At 36.2% G+C, this 27,604-nt stretch overlaps 1 protein-coding gene across 4 annotated transcripts; it reads left to right on the forward strand.

Moving 5' to 3' along the window:
- The first annotated feature begins 1,150 nt into the window (after window positions 1-1,150).
- On the forward strand, window positions 1,151-27,604 carry LOC120091066 (splicing factor 3B subunit 3). Of its 4 annotated transcripts, none has more exons than XR_005485646.1 (16): window positions 1,151-1,543; window positions 2,594-2,728; window positions 2,980-3,059; window positions 3,213-3,296; window positions 8,688-8,775; window positions 8,888-9,048; window positions 9,193-11,164; window positions 11,377-11,687; window positions 16,631-16,946; window positions 17,074-17,229; window positions 19,099-19,240; window positions 20,223-20,299; window positions 20,663-20,802; window positions 23,902-24,042; window positions 25,007-25,115; window positions 26,820-26,851. XR_005485646.1 is itself a non-coding variant. In XM_039048875.1 (15 exons), the coding sequence occupies exons 1-15, from the start codon at window positions 1,379-1,381 to the stop codon at window positions 27,015-27,017; spliced, it is 4,134 nt and encodes a 1,377-aa protein (XP_038904803.1). In that variant the 5' UTR covers window positions 1,151-1,378; the 3' UTR covers window positions 27,018-27,604. The 4 variants fall into 4 exon arrangements, 2 of the variants coding, with proteins under 2 accessions (XP_038904803.1, XP_038904804.1); XR_005485645.1 differs by having other exon boundaries at window positions 23,913-24,042; XM_039048875.1 differs by lacking the exon at window positions 23,902-24,042 and having other exon boundaries at window positions 26,820-27,604.

Consider the following 27,604-nt stretch of genomic DNA (forward strand, 5'->3'; position numbering starts at 1 on the left):
CACAAAAAAGAAAATCAACATGCTAATTGTAGTGAAAATAGTATATCATATAAAATACTACAAGTTTGATAACTAAACAAAGTTAAAAAGGAAAAAAAAAGGGGGATGCCTACGTAATAAATCTAGTAACATCTTTTCCTCCCCCATGATTCGTTGACCACTTTACAAAATCATACAACGACAAGGGAAAAAAAACCTATGCTTGTCCTAATAGAGCAACAAATCTCCACCATTGTAATCTCAAACAAAAATGTTTAGTACAATCAATTAACGGTCTATTTAGGTTGATCAAATAAAATAATATTTTTTTAAACATTTTATTTTTATTTAAATTCTTTTGATAAGAGCCGTTTAAACTAAACTTTTAAAGTATTTCAAAAACTATTCGGAGTGGTTTTCAAATACTTGATTTTTTTTAAATGATTTATTTTCAATATTAAACATTTGAGAAGATAAACCAGACACTCTCTAACTTGTTTATTTAAGAAGAAAACAAATAATAAGGAATCATAATCACCTCAACGTTGTTTGAGTTATATATCTTGTGTGATTAGAAAATGATGGAGTTAATATGTTGGAGTTGGAAAGTTTGTGTTTGGAGTCCAAAGTTCTTTAGTTAGAGTTTTTTCGATGATGCGTAAAAGAGAAAGATAAAAGATGTAATTTTTTTTATAAATATGCAAATTTCAATAGAGAACATTGTTGAATTTGATGAGTTAAGTTATTTAACACCGATTTGAAGTTGATGGGCGAGACACTCCCTGTCAAGTAGTTGAAAATCCACTAAAAAAACACTAACATAATTTCATCAAATGGTCATTTAAGATAAATGATTATTTTATAATTTTTTTAAGGATATTGTTTAAATAAATAAATATCATTTTTATTAAATTTTAATCACACGACTTTTAATTACATATTGTTTTCAAATATAGAAAAATGAACAAACTTATTTATAAATATAGCAATATCTATCACAAATATTGATAGATGTTCATTAGTATCGATTACTTGATTTTATTAATAGACAATAAAATTTTGTTATATTTAAAAATATTTATAGTAATTTTGTGGTTTAAAATAATTACTATTTTATTACCAATTAAATTAAATGAATATTAAAAAACAATAGATTGAGGCAGAAGTGTAATGATGCGGGACCGTGGACACTCGCCCCTCCCAAACCATGATAATTTCCCTGATGGAATAATCATCTCCTTTTCTTCTCCTCTTCCCCAAAATCTCTCTCTCTCTCTCTCAAGAACACTATTGTGTTTGCGATAGCTCATATTTCTCTTGTTCTTGATGAATTTGTTCTCTCTGGTTGTGAATCCACTATAATCCTATTGTTTGAGTTTCAGTTTCAATGTGCTAGCTGATGGCGGTTTCGGAGGAGGAATGTTCGTCTGCGAAATCGCGATCTTCATCTTCCACCAGTTCCACATATTACTTGGCTAAGTGCGTTCTCAGAGGCAGTGTCGTCCTCCAGGTTCTTTACGGTCACATACGCTCTCCGAGCTCTCTCGATGTTGTCTTTGGGAAGGTTCGTTCTTTTTTTTTTTTTTTTGGTTGATGTTTTTTGCTGTTCTTTTTTCTAATGAACTCTTCCTTTGTGAAGTGAATCGGTTTGTTCGATTGGTAGGCATTGGTTTAGTCGTTAGGACTTACAGAACGAATTCATTATTTATAGCAATCAACTGTTCTGTACTTCAATTGGATTGAAGCTCGTTTCCCCTTGTAATTATTTAACTTCTGGAATAGGTTTGCGTCACGTCATTCAAGTAGTGAATGACGAGTGTTGTTCGTTGCTTCAGAAACCAAGAGGCATTTCTCTGTCCGAGAGGGCACGTGGTTGGTTGGCGTGTGTTTTTTAATGTTAGGAAGTAGGTTTATCGTTTACAGGACATGAATTTTTATAGTGGAGCAAAAATGTGGAGCTTCTGCATCCTGCCAATTGCTTTCTGCAATGGAGGGAGTTCAGAATGTATATTTCATCATGAATCTGTATGGTAACGCTTCTTATTATAATCATCGGCATGTTAAGATGTCGACATGGACAAGGTTGACTTGCATCAGAGTGTTTATGCCAGAATTCGTGGTGTTGAAATTTAAAAAGAACTTTGATGTCGGAAGTACTATGGATGCATCCATAAAATGCTGTTTTGTAAACGATATATATATATATGTATATATAAACTCAAATCGGAAATTTTGATGCACTAAGAAGAGTTTTTTTGGAAAAAGAGTTGATGAACCTTTTTGAAGAGCAGAAGAGAAGTATAGTGTTGAACAGTTGGTGTAACTGTTGAGTTCTTATATATATATATATATATATCAATCTTCATCTCATTTATGAATACTCATTATTTGTTAAAACGTTTCCTACTGTACATCCAGTATGATGCCATGTAAAATAACTAGCTTGATCAACATATTTTCCCATACCGTTGGTGATTGTAAGCAAGTTTGAGATAACAGAGGACTCCCAAGTTTCTAAATTCTGTGGGCAATTTAATTGTCATTATTAAGATACTAAACATATCTTTAACCTTGGATAGATCTAACAACAATATGTTGGTGAAACTTTATTCAGGAGACATCCATAGAGTTGGTGGTTATAGGCGAAGATGGGGTTGTACAATCTGTATGTGAGCAGGCTGTATTTGGCACTATTAAGGATATGGCCATCCTACCATGGAATGAGAGGTTTCGCCCGTCATATACACAGGTTAGGTTTTATTGATGTCTGAATTGAGAGATTTACAAAGATCAGGGACCGGTGGTTCACTCTCTAATATTTAGCTGATAAAATAAGAACTCACATATGATGAGTACTTTAGAGTGTATTGTTGCTACATGCTACATGTTCAATATGAAACCTTCTCATAGGGAATAAGATACTTATTCATGGCATGGTCCTATTGGAGATGTTCTACTTCTACTTTTGACAACTCCAATAATATGTGCCATTTCTTTCAGATGCTGGGCAAGGATCTTCTCATTGTAATTTCCGATTCTGGAAAGCTTTCATTTCTCACATTTTGCAATGAAATGCACAGGTTACCTATGATTTATTATTATTATAATTATTATTATCTTTATGCGTACTTTTTGACTCTCTTATAAAAGTATACTCTTGGATTTGCTGCAGTTTCAGTGAGTTTATTTCCAGAAAACCAGGTTCAATCTTAATTCCCTTACTGTTGGTATAGGTTTCTTCCTATGACACACATTCAACTTTCCAATCCTGGAAATTCAAGGAATCAGATAGGGAGATTGCTGGCCTCAGATTCAAGGTTTGTAGCTTTTGCAAATGGAAAATATATTGTTCTTTTCTTCATATTCCATTTGTTGAAGTCGATGTTGTTAGATTATCTATTTTCTGCATCTGATTGAACATTCTTGTATCCGTTCTTTCATTGATTTTGGTTAAAGTTCTGCCTCAACTTTGGCTATCTTCTTATTCTTTTGCTGTTGCTTGGGTTTGATCACTATATTTGACAGATATTCCGTATCCTATTCTTTACGCACATGGCTTTGGTGTAACTTTTGCTGCAGTTGCTTGGTATGGTAGCAGAGTGAGAGTAGCATTGTGAGAGTGGCTCTTTCTTGGTTGCAATTTCTTATAAATACTATTTCTTTATTGGGAAGTTTTGTTGGTTTATATTAGCTGTAAATATTTTAATTAGGTGTGACCATTGATGGTTTTTATTGAAAAAGTAGACGAGAGAAAAAAATGCAGATTTACGTAGAAACCCTAGATTAGGGAGAAAAACCATGATGAGAGATTTTTATTCTTTTTAATTTTCTGATACACAGTATTCAACACAGGACAGGTATAAATAACCAAACTGAGAGAAACCTTAGACAGTAGATGCTAAGTAAAAGACTAAAATGCCCTTAGGGCTAAAACACCATTTCAACACTCCCCCTCAAGTTGGGATGTAAATATCAAGGAGGCCCAACTTGCTAATACAAGTGTCAAACGTCTGTCTAGGTAACCCCTTGGTCAGGACATCCGCAATCTGTTGACTGGACGGGACATAGGGGATATAAATGCTACCGTTGTCTAGTTCTCTTTGATAAAATGTCGGTCAATCTCAACATGTTTGGTTCTGTCATGCTGAACAAGGTTATTAGCAATATTAATGGCAGCCTTGTTGTCAGAGTAGAGTCTTATCGGGTCATGACTCTCTTGATGAAGATCTACTAATACCTTCTTCAACCAAATTTTCTCACAGATACCCAAGCTCATAGCTCTGTATTCAGCTTCGGCATTGTTTCTAGCCACGACACCCTGTTTCTTACTCCTCCATGTAACTAGATTTCCCTATACAAAGGTACAATACCCCGAGGTTGACTTCCTATCAGTAATGGAACCGGCCCAATCTGAGTCTGTATAGGCTTCGATGCATCTTCTATCATTTTTCTGAACATCAAGCCCTTTTCAGGTGTTGACTTTAGATATCTCAGAATCCGAGTGACAGCTTCCATGTGTCTCACATACGGGGCTTGCATAAACTAGCTTACCAAACTCACTGCATATGAAATATCAGGTCTGGTGTGTGAGAGATATATTAGCTTCCCTACAAGTCGTTGATGTCTTTCCTTGTTCACCGGGACGTCGTCTACTGATTCTACCAGATTACTGTTAACCTCAATAGGAGTATCTGCAGGTTTACATCTAGTCACCCCAGTCTCTCGTAATAGGTCTAATGTATATTTCCTCTGAGACACTGAGATCCATTCTTTTGATCTTGCTACCTCCATGCCTAGGAAATATCTCAAAGTACCGAGATCTTTAATCTCAAACTCTTCTGCCATCTTCTATTTCAACTTGTCAATTTCTACAGAATCATTCTCTGACAGAATAATATCGTCAACATATACAATTAACACAACTACTTTCCTTGGTGCTGATTTCTTAGTGAACAGAGTGTGATCAGAGTGTCCCTGGATGTATCCCTGGGTTTTGACAAAGGTAGTGAAACGATCAAACCAGGCTCTAGGGGACTCTTTCAGACCATACAGAGACTTCTTTAACTTGCAAACCTGACTCCCAAACTGCGCTTCAAAACCTGGAAGAGGAGTCATATATACTTCTTCTTCCAGCTCACCATTTAGAAACACATTTTTTACGTTCAACTGATGTAGAGGTCAGTCTAGGTTCACGGCAACAGAGAGGAGAACCCGGATAGTGTTGAGTTTTGCCACCTGTAAGAAGGTTTCTGAGTAATCCACCCCATACGTTTGAGTGAATCCTTTCGCAACCAATCTGGCCTTATATCTGTCGAGAGTCCCATCGGACTTGTATTTGACTGTGAACACCCATTTGCACCCGACTGTTTTGTGACCTCTGGGAAGAGCAACTAGATCCCATGTTTTGTTGGTCTTGAAGGCTCGCATCTCTTCCATAACTGCGGTTTGCCATTCAGGAATTTCCAGAGCCTTGTACACATTTCTTGGAATTGTCACGGTGTCTAGACTAGTGGTGAAGGCCTTGAATCTTGTTGACAAGCTATTGTAAGATGAGAAGCTTTTCATAGAGTGCTTGGTGCATGACCTCGTGCCCTTTTGTAGAGCAATCGGTAAGTCCAGGGTAGCATCAATCTCACTGGTCCTGTCACACATTTTCAGTCTCCTGAACATCATTAGGTGAAAATTCATTACTCTCATCCTCCTTAATTTCACCAGAGTTCGTTGCATCGCCAGTGTTCACTGCATTACTTTCAATAGATTTATTATTATCAAGAGTAATTCAAGTCCCTTCGGTCGGTTCGCTCAGGTGGTCTTCCCGCTCCGTGGGCTTCCCTAACGTTCAGAGTTGTTCTGGTTTGAGAAAGGAGCACTGGCCGAACGCTCTGAATGAATAAGAAATAGACAGCTCCGGGAATCAATGATTCTTATTCCAACGAGTTGAAGCTAGCAACATGTCGATTACACACCGGAGGTTGGTAAGAACTGAGGGACAATGCCCCCTAACCTAAGTTGGTCCAATTGCCACAACCGTATAGAATTAATTAAAGTGAAGGGGAGGGAGATACAACTTCAATATTTAGGTAAATATTATATATAAATTTATTTAACATTTTTCTTTTTTCGTTTAATTTTACATTATTTTTGCGTGAAACTTTTTAATGATTCCTATTTTTTTCCTTGTATCCCCAATCTGGAAACTTTTGTAAAAACTACATCTTTATAAAACATACATTTCTAGCAAATTAAATATCACTATTGCAAACAAGGTAATCATCAATTTCTATGATTTTTTTTTGTCTTTTTATATTTTTATAGGAAATTCTTGAGCTGGCTCTGGTTCCGACTCTTGAACACCTTCCGGCGGAGCAACAGGGGGAACTATTTCCTTTCGTAGATTCTTCCGATAGTAGGTTATCCAAAGAACTTGTTTTGTAGGAAGGATAGGATCATTAGTGTCAGGAATGGGTGGGACAGGATCATTAGTGTCTGGAATGGGTTCAAGAAACAAGTCTATGAGAATGGAATAAGTGGACGACGTGTTAGCCTCTTCACTCGGAGTCTCCCCCTAAAGAGGACTAACGGGAAAGAAAGGTTTATCTTCTTGAAAGGTGATATCCATGGTGACAAAGTACTTTCGAGAAGAAGACTGATAACACTTGTAGCCTCGTTGATGGAGTGGATACCCAACAAAGACACATTTTTGGGCCCTAGGAGCGAACTTACTCTGGGTACCATGATTATGGACAAAAACCGTGCACCCAAACACCCGAAGAGAAACATCTGGGAAAAGACGGGCAGAAGAGAATGACTCTTTGAAATGAGCTAAGGGAGTCTGGAACTTGAGCACACGGGAAGGCATTCGATTTATGAGATGGGCTGCAGTGAGTACATCATCTCCCCATAGGTACGAGGGTAGGGACACAGGGATCATGAGTGCCCGAGCAACCTCTATAAGGTGACGGTTTTTCCATTCGGCCACCCCATTTTGTTGTGGTGTATAGGCACAAGAGTTCTGGTGGATGATACCTTTAGATTTTAAAAAATCACGGAGGGACTGGTTAACGAACTCACGGCCATTGTCACTCCGAAGGATAGCAATTTTGGTATTGAATTGGGTTTCAACAGTAGTGTAAAATTGCTGAAAGACTGTAGTCACTTCAGACTTATCCGTAAGAAGGAACACCCATGTAAGACGGGTGTGATTATCTATGAAGGTGACAAACCACCGTTTACCTAACACGGTTGTGATATTAGATGGGCCCCACACGTCATTATGTATCAGGTGGAAAGGTTGGGAAGATTTGTAAGGCTGGGAAGTAAAGGACACCCGAGGTTGTTTTGCATGAATACACATATCGCAAGATAAAGATGAAACATTAACATTACGAAACAAATGAGGAAACATATACTTCATATAATGAAATTTTGGATGTCCAAGACGAAAATGCCATAACAAGAAATTAGTTTTAGAAATAGTAAAGGAAGACAGTAAACAAGTGCTAGATAAACTTCTAGAAGAAGCATCCTCCGAGAGGAAGTAGAGCCCCCTATTGTGTCGGGCAATGCCAATCGTCTTCCCTGAGCTCAGGTCCTGAAACAAAACATTGTCTGGTGAGAAAACGACATTGCAATTCAGATCTCTGGTTATTTTATTGACAGATAGTAGGTTATAAGATATCTTTGGCACATGCAGGACATTTTGTAAAATTAACCCTTGAATTGGAGATAAGTGACCTTTCCCAGCAATGGAGGCAAGGGACTCATCTACAATTTGTATTCTCTTGTTTCCCGCACTTGGATAATAAGAGAGGAATTGATCAGATGATCCAGTTAGATGGTCCATTGCTCCTGAATCAAGAATCCAAGATTCATCTCCTTCAACCAAGAAGCTAAAAGACACAGATTTACGTGGAAACCCTAGATCAGGGAGAAAAACCACGATGAGAGATTTTTATTCTTTTTAATTTTCTGATACATAGTACTCAACACAAGACAAGTATAAATAACCAAACTGGGAGAAACCCTAGACAGTAGACGCTAAATAAAAGACTAAAATACCCTTAGGGCTAAAACACCATTTCAACAGTTTTATTCTTATTTTTCTTCTTTTAGCCTTCTTTTCCTATATAAGAGAGCTATGTATCTTGCCTTTTAATAATAGCAATATAAATATTTTATTCCATTGAAATTGATATGGTATTAGACCGCCTTTTTAATCAAACTCTTGTATTGTCATTTCCATTGGAATGGGTCTTCTACCACTTTTCAAGCTTGTAACAAACAACTAAAAAGTTGTCATGTGATGCTTGCAGGTCGGAGCTTGCTAATTGCTATTTAGCGATGATCTTTCTTATTTTTTTATCTTGAAACTCTTATAAGGGGATATCATAGCTTTGTAGGCACATAGATTTAGAGCCATTTTGAGTTCTAATTTGTTGCTTTATGTTACAGTAAGTAGCATGGCATCATTTCCATGATGCATCACGTGTGGTAATGTCTACCACTGCTTTGTTTTTATTCCAAGCTTCTGAACAATCCATGTTCGATTACTATTTCTCCTTCCTGATTCTGATAGCTTTGGAAATGTAGTTCTACCTTTTTCTTTTCTAATGAAATAAAAATAAAAAGGAAAGGGGAACGTAATTATATTTGTGCATACTCGTTCATTCTTTCAATTACTCCTTACTCCATGATCTTATTTTTTCCAGTGGATGCTTTATTGCTGCTAGTGCATATGAAAATCGTTTGGCTTTATTCTCCACTTCAATATCTGCTGGTAGTGATATCGTTGATAAGGTTGGAACACTTTTTTGCTCTCTTACTTTCATGCATACCGGATATTAACATTCTATAAATTGTTATTTCATGAAGAATGTTCCGTTAAGAAGTTTTAATACCCTGGTTTCAGAGAATAACTTATCCTCCTGATAGTGAAGGAGATTCAGTTGCTCCTCGAAGCATGCAGAAAGCTAGTATATGTGGTACCATATGGAGTATGTGCTTTATTTCAAAAGTTCATGGCCACCTTACACAGGACAACAATCCTGTACTAGCTGTTCTTCTTAATAGGTATGGTACAGATGCCATGCTTTTAGAAGATGAAATATCAAAATTTCTGTCGATTACTTAGCATTTGAATGTAAATTAATATGTGTTTGGTATTTTATTATAGTTGGAATAGGTTTGTTATGTACTGAAAACTTTATACTGCAGGAGAGGAGCGATTTTGAATGAACTGCTATTATTGGGATGGAATATCAGGGAACAAACTATACACATCATCTCTCAATTTTTGGAAGATGGACCCCTGGCATACGAGGTTGTTGAAGTTCCTCAATCTTATGGATTTGCTCTTCTATTTAGGGTTGGTGATGCTCTCTTGATGGATCTTAAAGACGCTCATAGTCCCTGTTGTGTTTATAGAATAGGCTTACACTTCCCACCCAATGTGGAACAAAATTTTATTGAAGAGTCATATAGAGTACAAGATGCAGATGATGAAGGACTATTTAACGTCGCTGCATGTGCTCTGCTGGAACTAAGGGATTATGATCCCATGTGCATTGACAGTGATGATGGCAGTTTGAATACAAACCAGAATCACGTGTGTTCTTGGAGTTGGGAACCGGGCAATAATAGAAACCGTAGGATGATTTTCTGTATGGATACAGGAGAACTCTTCATGATAGAAATGAATTTCGACTCCGATGGCCTGAAAGTGAATCAGTCTGCTTGTCTTTACAAAGGTCAACCATACAAGGCACTTCTGTGGGTTGAAGGCGGATATTTGGCTGCATTAGTGGAAATGGGGGATGGAATGGTCTTGAAATTAGAAAATGGAAGGCTGATATATGCAAATCCCATCCAGAACATTGCCCCAATTTTGGATATGTCAGTTGTTGACAAGCATGATGAAAAACAAGACCAAATGTTTGCATGCTGTGGAATGGCACCTGAAGGGTCTTTAAGGATTATTCGAAATGGTATCAGTGTAGAAAATCTGTTGAGGACATCTCCAATTTATCAAGGTATAACGGGTATATGGACTATTAAAATGAAACTAAGCGATGCTTATCATTCATATTTGGTATTGTCATTTGTTGAAGAGACCCGAGTTCTATCAGTTGGCTTGAGTTTTATTGATGTCACTGATTCAGTTGGTTTCCAGTCTGACACCTGTACTTTGGCATGTGGTCTTTTAGATGATGGTTTATTGGTTCAAATACATCAAAATGGTGTAAGGTTATGTTTACCCACCAAGGTCGCCCATTCTGAAGGCATTGAATTATCTTCTCCACCTTGCACATCTTGGTTTCCAGATAATATTGGTATAAGCTTGGGAGCAGTTGGACATAATGTGATTGTTGTTTCCACTTCTAACCCATGCTTCTTATTTATCCTTGGAGTTCGAAAGGTTTCAGGATATGACTATGAAATATATGAAAAGCAATATTTGAGATTGCAGAATGAATTATCATGCATTTCAATTCCTGAAAAACATTTTGCTCAAAAAGAATCAAATTTTCCTATGAACTCAGTTGAAAATAGCATTATGTCCACCCTTCTGAATGGGGTGAGTTGTGATAATATTATTGTTATAGGCACCCATAGGCCTTCCGTGGAGATTCTATCTTTTGTTCCCTCTGTAGGACTAACGGTTCTTGCTTCGGGAACTGTTTCATTGATGAATATTTTAGGGAATGCTGTTAGTGGATGCATTCCCCAAGATGTGAGACTTGTTTTAGTTGACAGGTTTTATATTCTTACGGGGCTCAGGAATGGAATGTTGCTTCGTTTTGAGTGGCCTCATACTACTACGATGAACTCATCTGATATGCCTTGTCAGAGTCCTGTTATTCCCTTTTTATTATCTTGTCCCGATTCTTTCAGCAAGGAATTGCATAATGCTACTATATTGGAGAAGCACGAGGATGAAATTCCTTCTAGTCTTCAATTGATTGCTATTCGGCGTATAGGGATCACTCCTGTTTTTCTGGTTCCTTTGACTGATAGGCTGGATTCTGATATAATTGCTCTAAGTGATAGGCCGTGGTTATTACATAGTGCAAGACACAGTCTTTCATATACTTCCATATCATTTCAACCGTCAACACATGTAACTTCTGTGTGTTCTGCTGACTGCCCAAATGGACTACTATTTGTTGCGGAAAGCAGTCTACATTTGGTGAGGACCCTTATGAATATTTTACGTACACACATATCTTTTACATGTATACGTATAACTTTTGATTAATTGTTAGTCTGTAAATGTATACATCGCACTCAGATGATGAATTAGTTTACTGTTTCTTCATGGTATCTTTTGGGGTATGAGTTTTGTACATTGATGATAGTAGACCATTATTTCCCATCTAAATAATGCTTGCAATATTCTAGGTAGAGATGGTACATACCAAGAGACTTAATGTGCAGAAATTTCACCTTGGGGGCACCCCAAGGAAGGTTTTATATCACAGCGAGAGCAAATTACTACTTGTGATGAGGACTCAATTGATTAATGATACATCTTCATCTGACATATGCTGTGTAGATCCTCTTAGTGGGTCAATTTTATCATCTTTCAAGCTTGAAATTGGAGAGACAGGGAAATCCATGGAGTTAGTGAGGAATGGAAATGAACAAGTTCTTGTGGTTGGAACAAGCTTGTCTTCTGGTCCTGCCATAATGCCCAGTGGTGAAGCTGAAAGGTTTGGTGCTTCTCACACTTTTTGTTCATTTTATGTGATAAATTGAAACGTTTGTAATTTTTCATCGTAGTGGATGAAGATTCTTGCAAGTTCAGTTTTTAGAATTAATTTCATTTTGCAATGTGTTTTTTAAGTATATGTTTAAAATTTATTAGCCATTGCTCACATGCAATGCACATTTGTACAAAATATTAAATTTTAGCGTATTGTTTATTATATTTTTTGGGAACAAAATTTAGTGTAGATATTGAAAATCTATATAAGTAGTCTGAATTAAAAATTTCAATTATTTAACTGTTAGAGTGACTTTTTATGAAAGGTCAGGTTCGTATAGAGGTATCTCAATTGTTGGATCGTGATGTGTCATATCTATAGTCTTGATCACACTACGGTTGACAATGGGGCGAGGTAGGGATATTCCCCATCAAGAAGTGCGCTTCCAGAAGGATTTGTTTCTGCTTTTGTAGGTTGAAAAAAGACACTAAAACAACATAAATTCTAAACAATTGGCGATTAAGAAACACAACAAACACACAACAAACACAAGCGGAATTGAATAATCCGAAATTGATTTAAATCTATATTAGATGAGATTTCCAAAAAATAAAGAGGAAAAATTGATGGTAGTTTGTTTCTTATCCCAATTTGTGTAATTAAAAAATTATAAATAGAAACGCAATCATGAAATACAAAAGATATATATATATATATATATATATATTAAATATTATTTAGAAATAAAGCAGAAACAACATAGACACACAACATATACCCACTACCAGTTCTTCTGGAAGAGCGCACCAACTTTTTGGCAGCGACAGTGATGATGTGGGTGGCAACGACAATGGGGCATGGGGAGAGTGAAGGAGGTAAAGTTTGAGATTGATTGTTTGTGTGGAAGAAGAGTAGAATAGAATGAGGGTTAAAAGTTCAAACTATTTAATTTATTTTTCCTTTTATTGAAAAAAAAACATAAGGTGTGTTGGGTTGGGCCGGGATTAGCAGGAGTTTTTCTCAGATGTTAGAAAGTCTATTGGGTCGAGAGTTACTTTTGATCATTAGCCTGTTAGCCTAAACTCTTGTAGGATTTCTTCGGGTTCGTGTCCCTTTAGGTTCATGAATATGTGATTGTTCTACCCTTCCTTTAAAGTTTCTATTTTTTTGTGGTGGAATTCTAGGGTGGAGGGAAGGTGGGGAAAGTTTTCGTTTCATGAGAGAACTTGGGAACCTTACAAAGAAAATCCTAAAAGATTTGAACCTATCACTTTTTGAGATTATTAAGGCTAGGAAGATTGAGATTATTGAAAGTATTATGGTTTTAGATGAGTTGGAGGAGCTTGGAGAGTTACCAGCGGGTGGGTTTGAGGGAGAAGAGGGCTATGTTAAAGGGTGTGTTTGGAACCCTTATTTGGAGAGACAAAAAGGTAAGGTAAAGTGGGCTAAAGCCAAAGTCACGATGATAATAATACTTTCTTCTTTCATGATGTTGCTAGGGGGAGACAGTGAGAATTTTATTGAGTACTGTGGAGGAGCTTAAAAGATTGGTTTTCGGTTTTGATAGAAATGATTTTCATGATTGAATGAGTTTTCCATGGCTTTCTTCCCAAATAGGTGGAATTGCATAAAAGAAGATTTGTGGAAGGTCTTTTATGAATTTTATGAAAGAGGCCTTGTTGTAGCAACCATGAATGAGACTTGTGTGTGTCTTATCTCCAAGTCAGATAAGAAGATTTTAGATAGTTTTGTTTTGAGTTTATATAAGATCATTGCAAAATGGTACTTGAGAAGGTGATGAGAGATTTGGTGTGGAAAGAGGTTAGGGTCTCAAAACCTTTGGCCTTGGGAGGGTCTAGGTATTGGAAATCTTAACTCTGTAATGAGGTGTAATGGGCAAAATGGTTGTGGTAGTTTTTCTGAAGGCAAATGCTTTATGACATAGGATTATTATAAGCAGATATGACCTTCACCCTTTTGTGTGGGGTACACAGCATGGTGTTATGGGTGTGAGTAAAAACCTCTATTCAGCTATCTCTTTTGGTTCCCTTTCTCTCGGTTTAGGAAATGTCTTGTTGAGGATGGCTCTAAGATTTTTGGGAGGATCGGTGGGCTAGGCAGTCCCCTCTTTGTGCTGTATTTCCCCATCTACCCCACTTATCCGATAAGAAGCTTCTTTGAATGGCTTCTATTTTTCCCCCCTTTGACTTTCTATCTTTGCTCTCTTGGTTTCTGTTGCCTTTTGTTTGATAGAGAACACCACAAAAGCGTTGGCCTTGCTTTCTGCACTTCATAACCTTCAAGTGCACTTGGGAGAAGAGACGTTAGAGTTTGGACCCCTAATCCCTTAGGAAGTTTCTCGTAGTATCCTTTCTTTCATATTATGTATAAACTTGATCCCCTCCCGATGCCTTTATCTTCTCCTCTCTATGGAAAAAGATTTCCAAGAAGGTCAAGCTCTTTATGTGGCAGGCTTTCCACGGAAGAATTTTTTTTTTGAAAAGGAAACCAATCTTTTTATTAATGCATAAAAAGAAAGTACAAGAGATGTGTACTTGAAAGAGAACGACACATGACTCGGGATCACTTTGGATTGTATTGAGAGACGATCTTCTGTTATGTTGAGCCCACAATATCGATCATCTGGTGTGGGGCTGACCGTTCGCTCCTTCCTTGTGGAGCAAATGCTTGAGTAATGTTTGGCTTATTTTCGGTTCATGTTAGGGAGTGCAGCATCATGATTGAAGAGGTGCTCGTGAATCCCCCCTTGAGATAAAGGAAGAGTTTTGGGGTAGTCTTATTTCTTTGCATTGTTGTGGGGGATCTGACCTGTGAGGGAGGAGGGTTCGGAGGTTGCTAGGTTTACATGTCCTTATATGCGTCTGTCTCCTAACCTATTTGTAATTAGATCCTGTTGGATTTGAGTTTGTTTGTTTATTTCTTTTAGCTTGCTTGTCACATGCTTTGTATATCCAAATGAAAACTATGTTTTTTTACCCAAGAAAGAAAAAATCAACCAGTGGGCTCCTTGTTTTTCAATAGAATAAAAGGATACGTTCAGATCAGTCTATGTTGAAAATTTTTCAACAGTGATTGATCAGTCATGAGGCTGGCATTTGACCATTTTTCTTAAATTTAGAAAAAAAAAATAAGTAATCAGCTTTCTTTAGGGAAATGAAAATAGGAAAAAGACCCCTGGAAGAAAGGCCAAGCCAACACCGCCACCACAAAAGTACAACACAAATATAAACTTAAAAAAACACACAATTTTTCCTACAAAAAGGGTGCTCAGCAGGTAGTAGCTGGAAAAAAAGGTCTTAGAAAAGAAATTATAAAATTAAATACCTAAATTTGACATAAATTAGTGCCTTATCATCAAAGAAAGGATTAATAGAAGCAGTGAGTTTGAATTGATCTTCAAGAACTGTTTTAATCTCTCCCCATGAGTAATGAGCCATTAATTTAGTTATAACCAAGCAATCACTAAGCGTCAGATCCGAAACTTCATTTTCTTTTTTAATCCAGAAAGACTGCACAGCAGGGCCAAGGCTTGATGAAGGAGGCTTTTGAGTGATTAAGGTTGGTCGGTCACATCAGCATAAGATCTTGTTGAATTGAATTGCCTCTTTCCGGAACTATTCTCCAAGCCACAGTTCAAATTTTGTGAATTTCCACCGTGAATAAACCTGGAAGCAGGGGAAACAGGGGAGCTATTGATGCAAAAACTGACCATTTCTTTGAATACATGCCATCCGTTCTTGTCAGCTCCAAAAGGGACGTGGATATTCTTCCTCCCACCCATCGAAGGCCAGACTGCACACTCCATAAAAGTTGGAGAACTCCTTCATCAGCTTTTTCTTTGAGAGAAAAGAACCCAAAAGATGGGGCACTTATCAGTTTTTCCAAACTAGTTTCAAACCATCTTACCATTGATATCGAGAAGAGAACCTTGTGACCCTTTTTCATATCTTCGACAAAGTAACCACTTCCATCTTTCTACATACAGAAGAAATGATTATTGATATTGCAGGCTTGCAGCTTTTAACCTCCATGCTTGCTTTTGAATTTCGTCACTATACTAAATAAAAAACGAACTCTGGCTTGGGAAAAAACGGATGAAACGGCTAGGGAAAAAACCTGGAAGAAGGCTGGTGAGGTGGACGATGGGCAAAACCGGAAGAAGGCTGGAAGGGTGGTGAGGTGGATGATGGGTAAACAGAAGAGAAAAGAACGGTGATTGAATGGGAGGAGTTTGGTCAGAAGGTGTTGAATTTGGCAGATTCCCAAATGCCTAAACGCTGTTTCCAAAAGTTCTCCTATTTCTTTTCGGCCAAATGCTCAATGAGAAATTTTATTTCTATTTCAATAAAACTATCTCTCTCCCTCTCTCTTGATACAGATTTTATTTATTTATTTTCTTTTTTAATAATAAAAAAATGTATTCATAGAAAATGACATTTCATTGGTGAGGTGAAATGTTAAAAATGGCATAGCTGAAAGTGATGGTTGACAAAAAAAAAAAAGAAAAGAAAAAACCTTCGAGAGATCATTTTAACAATGGATGGAGAACGGGGCACATTTACATTAAAATGCCATATTTGAGTTTAAATTCTTCTTTTAAGAGAGGGTAGAATTGAAGGCTAAGAATCTTCGACGACTACAGAGTACAGAGTATGAAGTCTGATGAAGAACTGCTTCTTGAATCTTCAACATGACTTTGCAAAGGATGAGAATCAAGGCTAAATTCTTCTCTCCTCATCCTCTGGATTATTGGTGATAAGCTTAAGAAAGTTGATTCATCCACCTTTTTCATTACCTTCTAGCACCATAATGCAACATTTTCTACTATGATGGTCAAACCTGTAAATTTCAGTAGTATCTTCCTCTTTCATTAAAGATTTTTTCAAGTCTCTCTTTTCATTAGTTTAACTGAATATATCCTTTAACAGTACCAAGGGTCGGATGATTGTCCTCTGCCTTGAACACGTTCAAAATTCAGATACCGGCTCAATGACTTTTTGTTCAAAGGCAGGATTATCATCTCTACAAGCCTCGCCATTTCGTGAAATTGTTGGATATGCTACAGAACAGTTATCAAGCAGTAGTCTTTGTAGCAGTCCAGATGATGCAAGCTCTGATGGTATAAAACTTGAGGAAACAGAAGCATGGCAATTACGAGTAGTTCATTCAACTACCTTGCCAGGAATGGTTCTTGCTATCTGCCCTTATCTTGATCGTTATTTTTTGGCATCTGCTGGTAGTGCTGTAAGTTGCATTCCTTCTGTTCTGTTTTTGGCCTCTTGTAGATTCTTCTTTTCCGACCTTGAGATTCAAATATCTCTTCATGTACATCACATGATTATTCATTCTTCATACTATCTACTATTTTCAGTTTTATGTATGTGGTTTCCCAAACGATAGTTCCCAAAGAGTGAAAAGGTTTGCAGTTGGGAGGACACGTTTTATGATAACGTCTCTGACGGCTCATGTTACTAGAATTGCTGTTGGTGATTGTCGTGATGGTATTCTTTTTTTCTCATATCAAGAGGTAACTGGTAATGGTAGTTTCTTATTCATTCTCGCCTTTTATTTTTATTGTACAAAGCTTTGTCTTCTCAAAATTTTCTAGGTTAAGGCTTGATGCTTTTTTAGTATTTACTCAAATGATGAACAGGCTTCTGCAAATATTCAACAACAAGATTTGTCTTAAAGAATTCCAATCATACTATTAAATCTGTTGCTTAGTAAACCAAAACCGTCACATAAATATGATAGGAACCAGATATGAAGTAGAAAGTGTTGTTGATATAAGAAAAGAACATTACAAGATCCCAAGCTCTTTGAGTGGTGGGATTCTCCCACACATCATTCCCCACACTTTTTCTTGCCTTTAAACGCTCCCATCTTTTTTATCTGGCACCTGGCATAGTGACTATTGAGGGAAGTGAAACAGGTGAAAAAGATAAAGAAAGACTTTTGGAGAACGAGTTCAATCTCATGGTGGCTGACCACCTACCTAAGATATTAATCATTTGATTTTTCTGATAATGAAATATTATTTAGTTAAATGATTTGATCCAGTGGTCACTGGGTCCATGTAAAGTGTACTATGATTGTCGTATGAGATTAGTCAAAGGGCATGTGAGCTAGCTATGAGGCCTCCTATTATTAAGACATATTCTAGGAGGGGCAAATTTGGGAGTGATAGGTAGAATGGTTAGTGGGCCAAGCCTGGGATTCTGGGAGTATGTTGCCTGTGTTGTGAGACGTATTTGTATGGGCGTTTGGGGACATTTGAGGTAGCTTGTTTTGTGGGTAGTCTGGTGTCTATGAGCAGAGAGAACCAGCTCTCCTCTAGATTGGGGAGGGATATTTCGATAGTTCCTTTTTGTGGAAGATTCTTGGTTTCCAATTGCAGACTCATAATATCACTGTATATTGAAGAACACTCAATATAACAGTGTATCAGAGATGTATTTGGGCTCTTTCTGTGTTGTTGGTTCTTTTCTTGCGTTGTAGTTTGATTTCTGCAGGTTGAGGAGCTTGGATATCTGACTCTAGCTTAGGCACCTATGTATAGCCAAAATAAAAAGCTACTTCACTAACACACTTTGTTGATGACTAGTATGCCCTGCAAAAAAAAAAGGTGTTCCTTAGTACCCTAATATTAATGACGTTCCTCTAAAACACACTTGTCCAAGGGGTGCAGTTGATCAATTGGTTTTCCCAAAGAAAAATACTGGCTGCACCCATGTTTGTATAAGCTCACCCAAGTGTCCAATCATAAGTTGCCACATGATGAACTTTTCTTTTTTAAAAAAGATATTTTAAAAAAAATATTTTTTCCATTTTGTGGTTGAAGGGAACCTATGAAGATAGGTGTAGCCAGAGTAGCATCCAAGTATTACTCTCCTCCAAATCAAATTATAATTAAAGACGAGGAGGATGTTATGTTTTATTTTTAACCTTCTTCTCCCCCATTTTCCACATTTTTTTAGTTGAACAATAAATCTAAATCTGCTCAAGTTTCAATTTGAACCCTCACAGACCAAATATCAACCTGCTCAACCACCATGAGATTGAAGGCAGAATAACCCAGAGACCTAAAACACATTCCACCAAGAATCCCAACATCTCATTCCATTGGTTTCCATCCGTTTCCCTTCTCTTTGCTGGAATATGTATACTCATCCAACCAACCCAAGTCCTCCTGAACTATTAAACTGGAAAATCTGGTTATGCCCGCTTAAACTTGTACTTAGAATTTCTCGATTAGCTCCTAAAGATAATTGGGTAGGAAGGGAGTACCTTTTTTATGATGCTAAATTTTTAGCTCGAAATTTTTTCTTAAATGTTTGATGGCATGTTGTCGGAGATTGAGCTGCACTGGTGAATCATTACCTTTCTTGGATTGTAGGATGCTAAAAAGCTGGAGCAAATTTACTCTGATCCTTCACAGAGGCTAGTTGCTGATTGTACTCTTTTGGATGTCGACACTGCTGTTGTTTCAGATCGCAAGGGAAGTATTGCTATTCTATCATGTTCTGATCGTTTAGAAGGTAAAGGTTATCTTCTGCTTCAAGATTTTGGCAATATGACTATTCTTTCTGTATTGTGCTTGATGGTCTGGAAGTTCAACAATAGTTTTTACTGTATGGATACTTAAAATGTTATCTTGGAGAGTTCAGTCTTTCCCCTTGATATGAAACTTTGAAAAAGCTTGATGTAATTTCTTCTATTTTAGCCCACCGTAGCCGTTTAACATGATATTTTACTAATTCTTCAGCAGATTTAGTAGTGAAAACAGATTTTTTAAAATGGAATATGGGGCAAGCAAATGTGAAATGATATTTTTTTTTTATAAAATGGGCACTGCTAGGATGTGTGTGCAAATAGAATGACCCACAGCCTAAACACTATAAAACAAGAATTAGCTTCTCTATAAAACAAGAATTAGCTTCTCGTTCGCACACCAAGGTGTTTTATTAGGACTTTTTTTTTTTTGGGGGATAAGAAACATTTCTTTGATGAATAAAGAAAAAACCTCAACCAATAGGTGATTACATCAAAAGCCTCCAGTTGGAGATAAATAAGATAAACTGAAATGAATGATTAAGTATATGATTGGGGAGTTCCTCATCCATTCCCTTTTTGGAAGAAGGGTTGTTTCTTATGTCTGGCTAGGGTATGTGCGTTGTTAAGAGACTCGTGGGTAAAAGAAATAATAGAATTTTTTGGGGAAGTTGTAAGAGACCCTAGTGATAATTGCTACACTATTCTGTAGGAGTTTAAAGTTAATTGTAGGATTATAGCATTGGTAACTCAAAGCCTACTCAAAGACACCACGTTATCTTTATATTGTTCCATTAATTCACAAGTAGAATAATAATTTTTCTTTTCCAATTTCTGTTGCACCGGAACTTCAGTTGCGTTTATGCCTTGTGGCTAAATGGAAAATGGTGCATATTTTTTGTTTTTCTTACATTTATGCATTGTGGCCAAATTGAGAATCGTGCATACTTTTTATTTCTCTATTGCCAGATAATGCAAGTCCGGAATGCAACTTAACCCTGAACTGTGCTTATTACATGGGTGAAATTGCCATGACCTTGAGGAAAGTAAGTTGTTGCACTTTGCGAGATACTGCATGAAAGTTCTTGTGATATTTATATGTTAATAGTTCTTAGACTAGTTCGTTATTGGATAATACTTTTATAAAAAGGTCAAAGCAATTGGATCTTAGCAAAACTTTATTGTTATAGCATTATCTTGAATTTAATTCATAATACTATGAAATTCCAAGATGTCTAAATTAATCTATTATCATCCTTGTGAGATTCCACCATTTTAAATTTTGGATGGTTATCATGTTTTCTCATGGAAGAAACTGGCTTTACATGACATGCCTTGAAGATAACGTTTTCCTTGTTGATATCCATAATTAAGTTAATAGCAGTTACCCTCTGCGGTTTTACTTGTAGGGATATTTTTCATACAAACTTCCAGCTGATGATTTGTTGAGAGGTTGTGCTGTCCCTGGCTCTGATTTTGACTCATCACACAACACTGTTATTGCCAGTACATTATTAGGGAGCATTGTAATCTTCACTCCTCTATCGAGGTACATATTCTTGATCATATGATTGATGTTTTCAATGTCCATTCACCCTTCATGAATGGAAGTGCTTCTTTTATCTATGCAATGTCAATCCCATAAAAAAGAAAAGAGAGATTTTTGTTTCTCAACTTTCAATGCAGCTAATGACTTGAAAAAGAAATATATTGTTGAAGTTGGAGGAGAATAGTGTCATATTATTCTCTTATTTATGAATCAAATACAAGGTCTTCTTATATAGAAGAAAGACCATCTACCAAGAAGGAAAAAATATTATAGAATATTAGACATAAATGATGGATATACACATAATAACAATCCAATATTACAAGAGAAAAGAAAGGAAATCCAACGTATATAGATCAAATCTCTCCCCTCCTCTCCTCTCTTTTTCTCTCTTGACTCGATGCCCGCCATTCCCCTCCCCTTCCCTTATTGACCTTCCCTCTCCCTCCAGGTTCCGTCACTAGCCTTCCCTCATTTGTCTATCTTTTTTCTCTCTCGTTCCTCTCCCTCCTCTCTCTTTCTCTCTCATAGTCTGTCTTCTGTACCTTGCACAACTCCTCACATCTTTTTTTTTCATAAATAGTAGGGAAATGGATTCAAAATTGATGAAAAGGGAAAAATGAACCATGATATTTTTTTTGCCACTAAGAAGGATGAAACAACAATTTCACAAGCGAAAACGAGGCATTTTTTATGGGGGTTTTGTTTTTTCTGGATAAGTATTGAAGCTGTATTTATTGAAACTTTGGAAGATGCAAATTTCTTTTATCAATGATTTTTTTTTTTTTTTAATTAAAACAGATTGGAAGTTCCTCAGGTTGCTGATTAATCTATTCAGTTCAAGAATCATTGTATGAAAAAAATGCTGTTTTTAAAATTTATGGGTTATAGTCAAATCCCAAATCCAGATTTTGAAAACTGAGGTATGAAATTAGAGAGAGAGAGGAGGAAGAGAGAGAGAAATGAAAAAGAAAGGAGAAGAAATTGTTCAAGTTCTAGCAGAGAGCTGAAAAATGAGGAAGAAGAGAGGAGAGAGAAAGAAGAGAGAGATGCAGGGAAGGGCCGATAACAGAATGCAGAGGAAGAGAACAGGATCGACAATGAAATCAAGGGAGGGAAAGAGGAGAGGAATGGTAAGAGAGAGAAAAAGAGAAGAGCGCGTGGAAGGAGAGAGAAAGATGAGAGAGGAGGAGATTTTTATTTTTATTTTTATTATTATTATTTTTTTTTTGGAAAGGAGACAAGTTTTCATTGATTAAATGAAAAGAGAGGAGGAATAGATTAATACATGGTGGCATGAATAAAAAATTCTTTTTCCTAGTCATTTTGGTTGCATCAGCCATCCAGTTAAACTTCTGTTTGAGTTTTACTGTTCTGTTAGTTGATGGACTTTTTAAACTTATTTTACCCTTGCAAGTAAGCATTTTACCCTTTCTAAATAAGTTCGACCCTCTTTGCTTGGCTGATAACAAAGGGCTTCAACTTCTTTTCGAATGCTATTATTGGTTGTATTTGGCTTTAATGGTCATATTTGCTATATTTTGTTTAATTGTAATGCGAGTATTAATCTCTTTTCATTTTTTCGACGAAAAGTCTTGTTTCATTTAAAGAAAAAATAAAATTTCTCATTATTAATACTAGTTTTACATTAGTGATATCTAGTTGATATTTTTGTTTATATTTCCCCACTTTTCCTATGATATAATGAAAATGTCAATTTACTCCTCATGTCGAACGATAGACATATTAAAATGTCAATAATATGTGTGACGAAAGTTTAAAACTTTGCTTCTTTACGAGAAAATTGTCCACACATTACTCTATTGCATTAGTGTTGAGTTAGTTGAATCTTCCACTTATGTTGGACAATGAGGGTAGCTTTGTTTGGGGGGCGCAGATCTGGGATCCTCTTTTGTAATCTGTTCATGGATTTCAAAGTTTTGTGGGCCCTGGGAAAAAACCAAAAGATTCCCCCCCCCACCCCCAAACGGAAACAACGCTTTTTATTGATGAAATGAAAAACGATTAATGCTCGAATTTCAAGAAACTACAAGAACTAGGGATCAGTTGGTGTACCTGACTATCTCAACTAGTTCGGCACACCCTCATCACATCCCAAAACAAAAGGACAATTACAATAGAAAACTATATCTTAAAGTCATAATTACATAGATTGAATGAAATCACGCTAATTAAAACAAATTTCTTGAACAAAATAATTAGAAAATTTCTTGGAAAGGGAGCATCGAGGAGAAGCTTTGACTCTTGCAATCTTAGAGTGATCAAACCAGATTTCTGTCAAGACTGCTATGACTGCATTAATCCACAACTGAAGTGAAAGCTTTAAAGGAAGGACCAATTACAATCTGAGCCTCATTCTCCTTAAAAATATTGCTAAAAACCCAATGAAGATTAAAGGTTGCAAATAACTTCCTCCACATTTCCAAATAGTATTGGCAATCAAAGAATATATGCTGGCCGTCTGCAGAATTCTGGATACACGGAAAATTGAGCGCGAGAGATAATGGTTTGATAGTTTTTTTTGAAGAGTCTGTGAACAATTGGGTGATTCAAAAATCATTACTCAAATTATGATATTTATTCTCCTTGGGCAGCTTGATTTCCACAAGTTTTTGTGCAACTTACTGTCCATCGGGGAAGATGAGTTCAAATGCCTGAATAATGACTTCACCGAAAAGACACCTGAAGAATCTAAAGACCAAGATCTACAATCTTGCCTTTCAACTATCCTTTTCCTTTCTAATAATAACAAAAGATTTTGTAAATCCAGCATCTCTTTATCTTTTAAAAATCGTCTGAAATTGATTGACCACGGTAAAGTATTTGAATCTCATTCTGAAAAACCGAGCCATCAGGAGACAAAGTAATTCTGAATAATCTTATTTCGATACAATGATTTATAATATTTACCAAGGTTTTGTCTCAGATATAAAGACTTGTAAATTAACATGAAGAAATGCATATTTGCAGTACCCAATTAACATTTGTAGTTGTAATTGGCCGCGTTTTTGGAAAAATTACTCTGGGTTTCTAATATTTTACCACCACCGGCCTTTAACATTTGTTTTATAACATGAGGTTTCAACTAGGAGATCCATAGGAATGGAAGTTTGACGCATGAAATCAAGTAATGGACCTATATTGGCACTATCAAGCTTGAGAAATTATTCTCTAGAGGGAGATTATCTGGATTGGACCGTTGGGTGATAAGCCAATTAGGTAAGCCATTTAAATATTTTGGTTAAATAATTGATTAGAGAACAAAAGTCGCAGTACCTTCAAACAAAAGATGTTTTCCCTAGTAAGATCACTTAAATAATGGGGTAGGGTACTACATCTTGGGATCATTAAGTAAAGATGGAGTTCCATCTCAAAACTAATTAGCTATAAGTGGAGTAGCTTATGTAACTCTTAAAGATTGTGAGGTCTCCCTATCTAATTTGAGATATTGAATATGCTCCTTCAAGATGATGTCTCTTTAGGTTCACCATTCTTGGATCAGATCCTTCTTCTTTTTCTTTGTTTTTTCCCTTTTTTTTTTTTTCTTTTTTTTAAAATCGATCCGTTAGGGCTTTATGTGTGTTGATACCATATTAGAAAAACAAAAGGTTTCCTGTCAAAACCAATTTGCAATAAGAGGAGTAACCCATGTATGTTATAAAGAGTATGAGGTCTCAAAAACTTCTCTATTATGGGATCCTTAACATGTTTTTAGGTTCACACCATTCTTGGATCAAATTTCAACTTATATCGTTTCTTTTTTGACCAAATACCTATTTGGGCTTCATGGGTCATGATACCAAATTAGATAACATGAGGTTCGCCATTCTTGGATCGGATTCATTCATTATTTTATTTTATTATTTTTATTTTTATTTTATTTTATTATTATTTTTTTTTACCAAATACCGACTTAGGCTTTATGGGTTTTGATACCATGTTAAATCACCAATTAGGTGATGGTTTACCCAAGGAGTCCCAAGGTTCTTGAGGAGTGTCTTTTTTCATCTGTTTGATGCTTCCATATAATATTATATCACTAAGAAAACCTTTAGAGATGCCTGTGGCACAAAAGTATCATCGAATTCAAATTTCCGTGCGGATAAATTCATCAGGCTTTTGGACCTTCCATCAATATTAGGTAGGTCTATCTCATTGATTGTCTATTCATCTGGTTTTTCAGGGATGAGTACGAACTTTTGGAAGCTGTCCAGGCTAAACTTGCAGTTCATCCACTAACTTGCCCAATTCTGGGGAATGATCATTATGAGTATCGTAGCCGTGAAAATCCTGTAAGAGATGTTTTGTTTTATTTTATTTTTTCTGTAGTGACGTGCTTTTATCAGTGAGACTATGAAGTTAGAGTACCGATCATGAACTGATAAAATGGAATACGAAAATTTGGAAGATCAAAGCCTAGTACTTTAGTCAGGTGTTTAATTTTGTTACTCATCTTTTTTAAAAGCTTTCTGTCAAGATGATGACAATATCTTTGTTAGTTGGAGACCAAATAATATTTAAACTCTTTGCGATTAATATACATCTGTCATATATATATATATGTAAAATCAAACTCTCTGTTAGTTTCACTTAGTTTATCTTTAGGGGAAAAGCTGCTTGACACAATGTTTTATATCCGTTGATTTATTGTTTAGAATTTTGGTCATTCTTTAAGCAATAGTATAAGATTAACAACAAATGAGGATATCTGTTCGGTCTTTTAACTTCTATTCATGTTTGATTCATCTTGATTCAATATTGAATCTCTGCTCACTGGTGTGCATCTATTCGCCATTTTTGTGCCTGGCTGTTGGGTCTTGTTTCAAATTGTTAGATACAAAAGAACCTTTTTAATCGAGGCCTTCTAGCTTTTTGAGTTTTTCACATCAAACCCAGTGGAATGGGAGAAAATAGTCCAAGGGAGCCCGTGGGTTCCCTAACTGTTTAAGTCTTGTGTCAACCAAATGTATGGTCAAGATCATATCACATATATGGCTTAATGAGAAAAAAAAGTAAAAGGAGGAGGATGTATTACTTTATTCTTTTCTTAGTCCAAAAAATCTGGCATTTGCCATCTGTTTTCCACTAATAGGTAGTAGAACATTTGCATAATTATTTTGGTGTCATTGTGAAAGATGATAGAATATAAAAAGAACTCACGACAAGCAAAACTTAGAGAGGGAGCCAAAACAATGACTATAGACCTAATAAGACAAAGAGGGGCTCCAATCTAAAAGAATAAGGTCAAGAGGATAATTACACAAGTCTTTAGAAACTGACGAAGAGAGAGGCATTAACCTCGGTAAGAGGTCACACGTCTTCCCATGACCTATCAAGCATTTGAAAACTTCTCTCGTTTCTTTGAAGACAAATGGTTCATAAAACTGAGAAAAAGAAACCAGAAGAGAATTTGTTGAATTTGTTGGTTGCAACAAATAACAAATTACATAGAACTAATTGATTGAATTAAAAGTTTAAGAGTATAATTGTAACAATGAAATCATATCTTATTTGCGTACTTTAGCTAATTGTAACAAGCTTCATAATTCAGGGGTGGTTTGTACAATCTTTCCTATTCATAATTAGCTAGAAAAGTTACTAGGATATTTGGTTGTAAATAGAGGGGTGAGGAAGAGTGAAATTAGGCATTGTTTTGGTTAGTGATTTAGGGTTTGCAAGAGATCTCAAGAGATAAGGGTTCTATCACTTTGAAACACTTGGGTTTTATCTTTTATACTGATTCATCTCTTATATCTCAATCTATTTTGGTTCTCTTCTGGTTCCTATCATGTGACTTTTCACCATTAATTTCTGTAACTAGCAGAACATAAATTGATGCACAAGATCATACAACACATTGAGTTTTATGTGTTTCTGTTATCTCAGACTCCTGTTAATTCCTGTTATTTCATGTTGCTTATTAAATGTGATTAAAACTTAAATCCTATGCCGCCTTCTAATGAAATTGGTTATGCCTTGTTTGTTTCGATTTTCAGATTGGAGTACCGAAAATACTTGATGGTGACATCCTAACTCAGTTTTTGGAACTTACAAGTATGCAACAAGAGTCGGTATTATCGTCATCTGTTGGCTCAGCAAGTTCAGTGAAACCAAGCTCAAAGTCAATGCCAGCATCCATCCCCATCAATCAGGTTGTGCAGCTTCTTGAAAGAATTCATTATGCACTCAATTAGCTATAACTCATTAACTTTTTCGTGCGACTAAGCTTTGGAATTGGAATACCCTAACACGAAAAGCTTATATGGGTCAATACCTTCGGTGCCTTCACATACGATAATGTACTATACTAACTATTGCGGGGGTGGCAAGACATACGGCTGCAACTTTATTTTTCGGATTGGCCTGTGTAACGGTTATTCACTGGCAACTCCTCAAAGTTGCGTTGCTCTCTTTAAAGAGCAGAGCGATACCTGTACAGGTGAATAAATGTGTGTTTACCGATTGAAGCTGCCTGTAGTATATATAAATATATAATTTTATCATCTGAAAGTGGAGATAAATAGAGAGAAAAAGGTGGCTAGTAAAGGAAAATCGCTGTACCTTATCTAAGCGATCGGCTACTTTAGTTGCGTCTTTGTTGTTATCTGTGTTTATGTGTTGATTCAGGGTTTTGATAGACACATTTTTCTTTGTACCTGCATTGGATTTCTTTGTATCATTTGGGGGATTTGTGGTTCCTTAATAACTTGTGCTCCAATGTGTATCAATATATGTATAGCTCCAGTATTTCTTTTGGATGCCAAATACTATTTTCGATGCA

The sequence above is a fragment of the Benincasa hispida genome, chromosome 11 (assembly GCF_009727055.1).
Source record: "Benincasa hispida cultivar B227 chromosome 11, ASM972705v1, whole genome shotgun sequence".
Taxonomy (NCBI): Eukaryota; Viridiplantae; Streptophyta; class Magnoliopsida; order Cucurbitales; family Cucurbitaceae; genus Benincasa; species Benincasa hispida.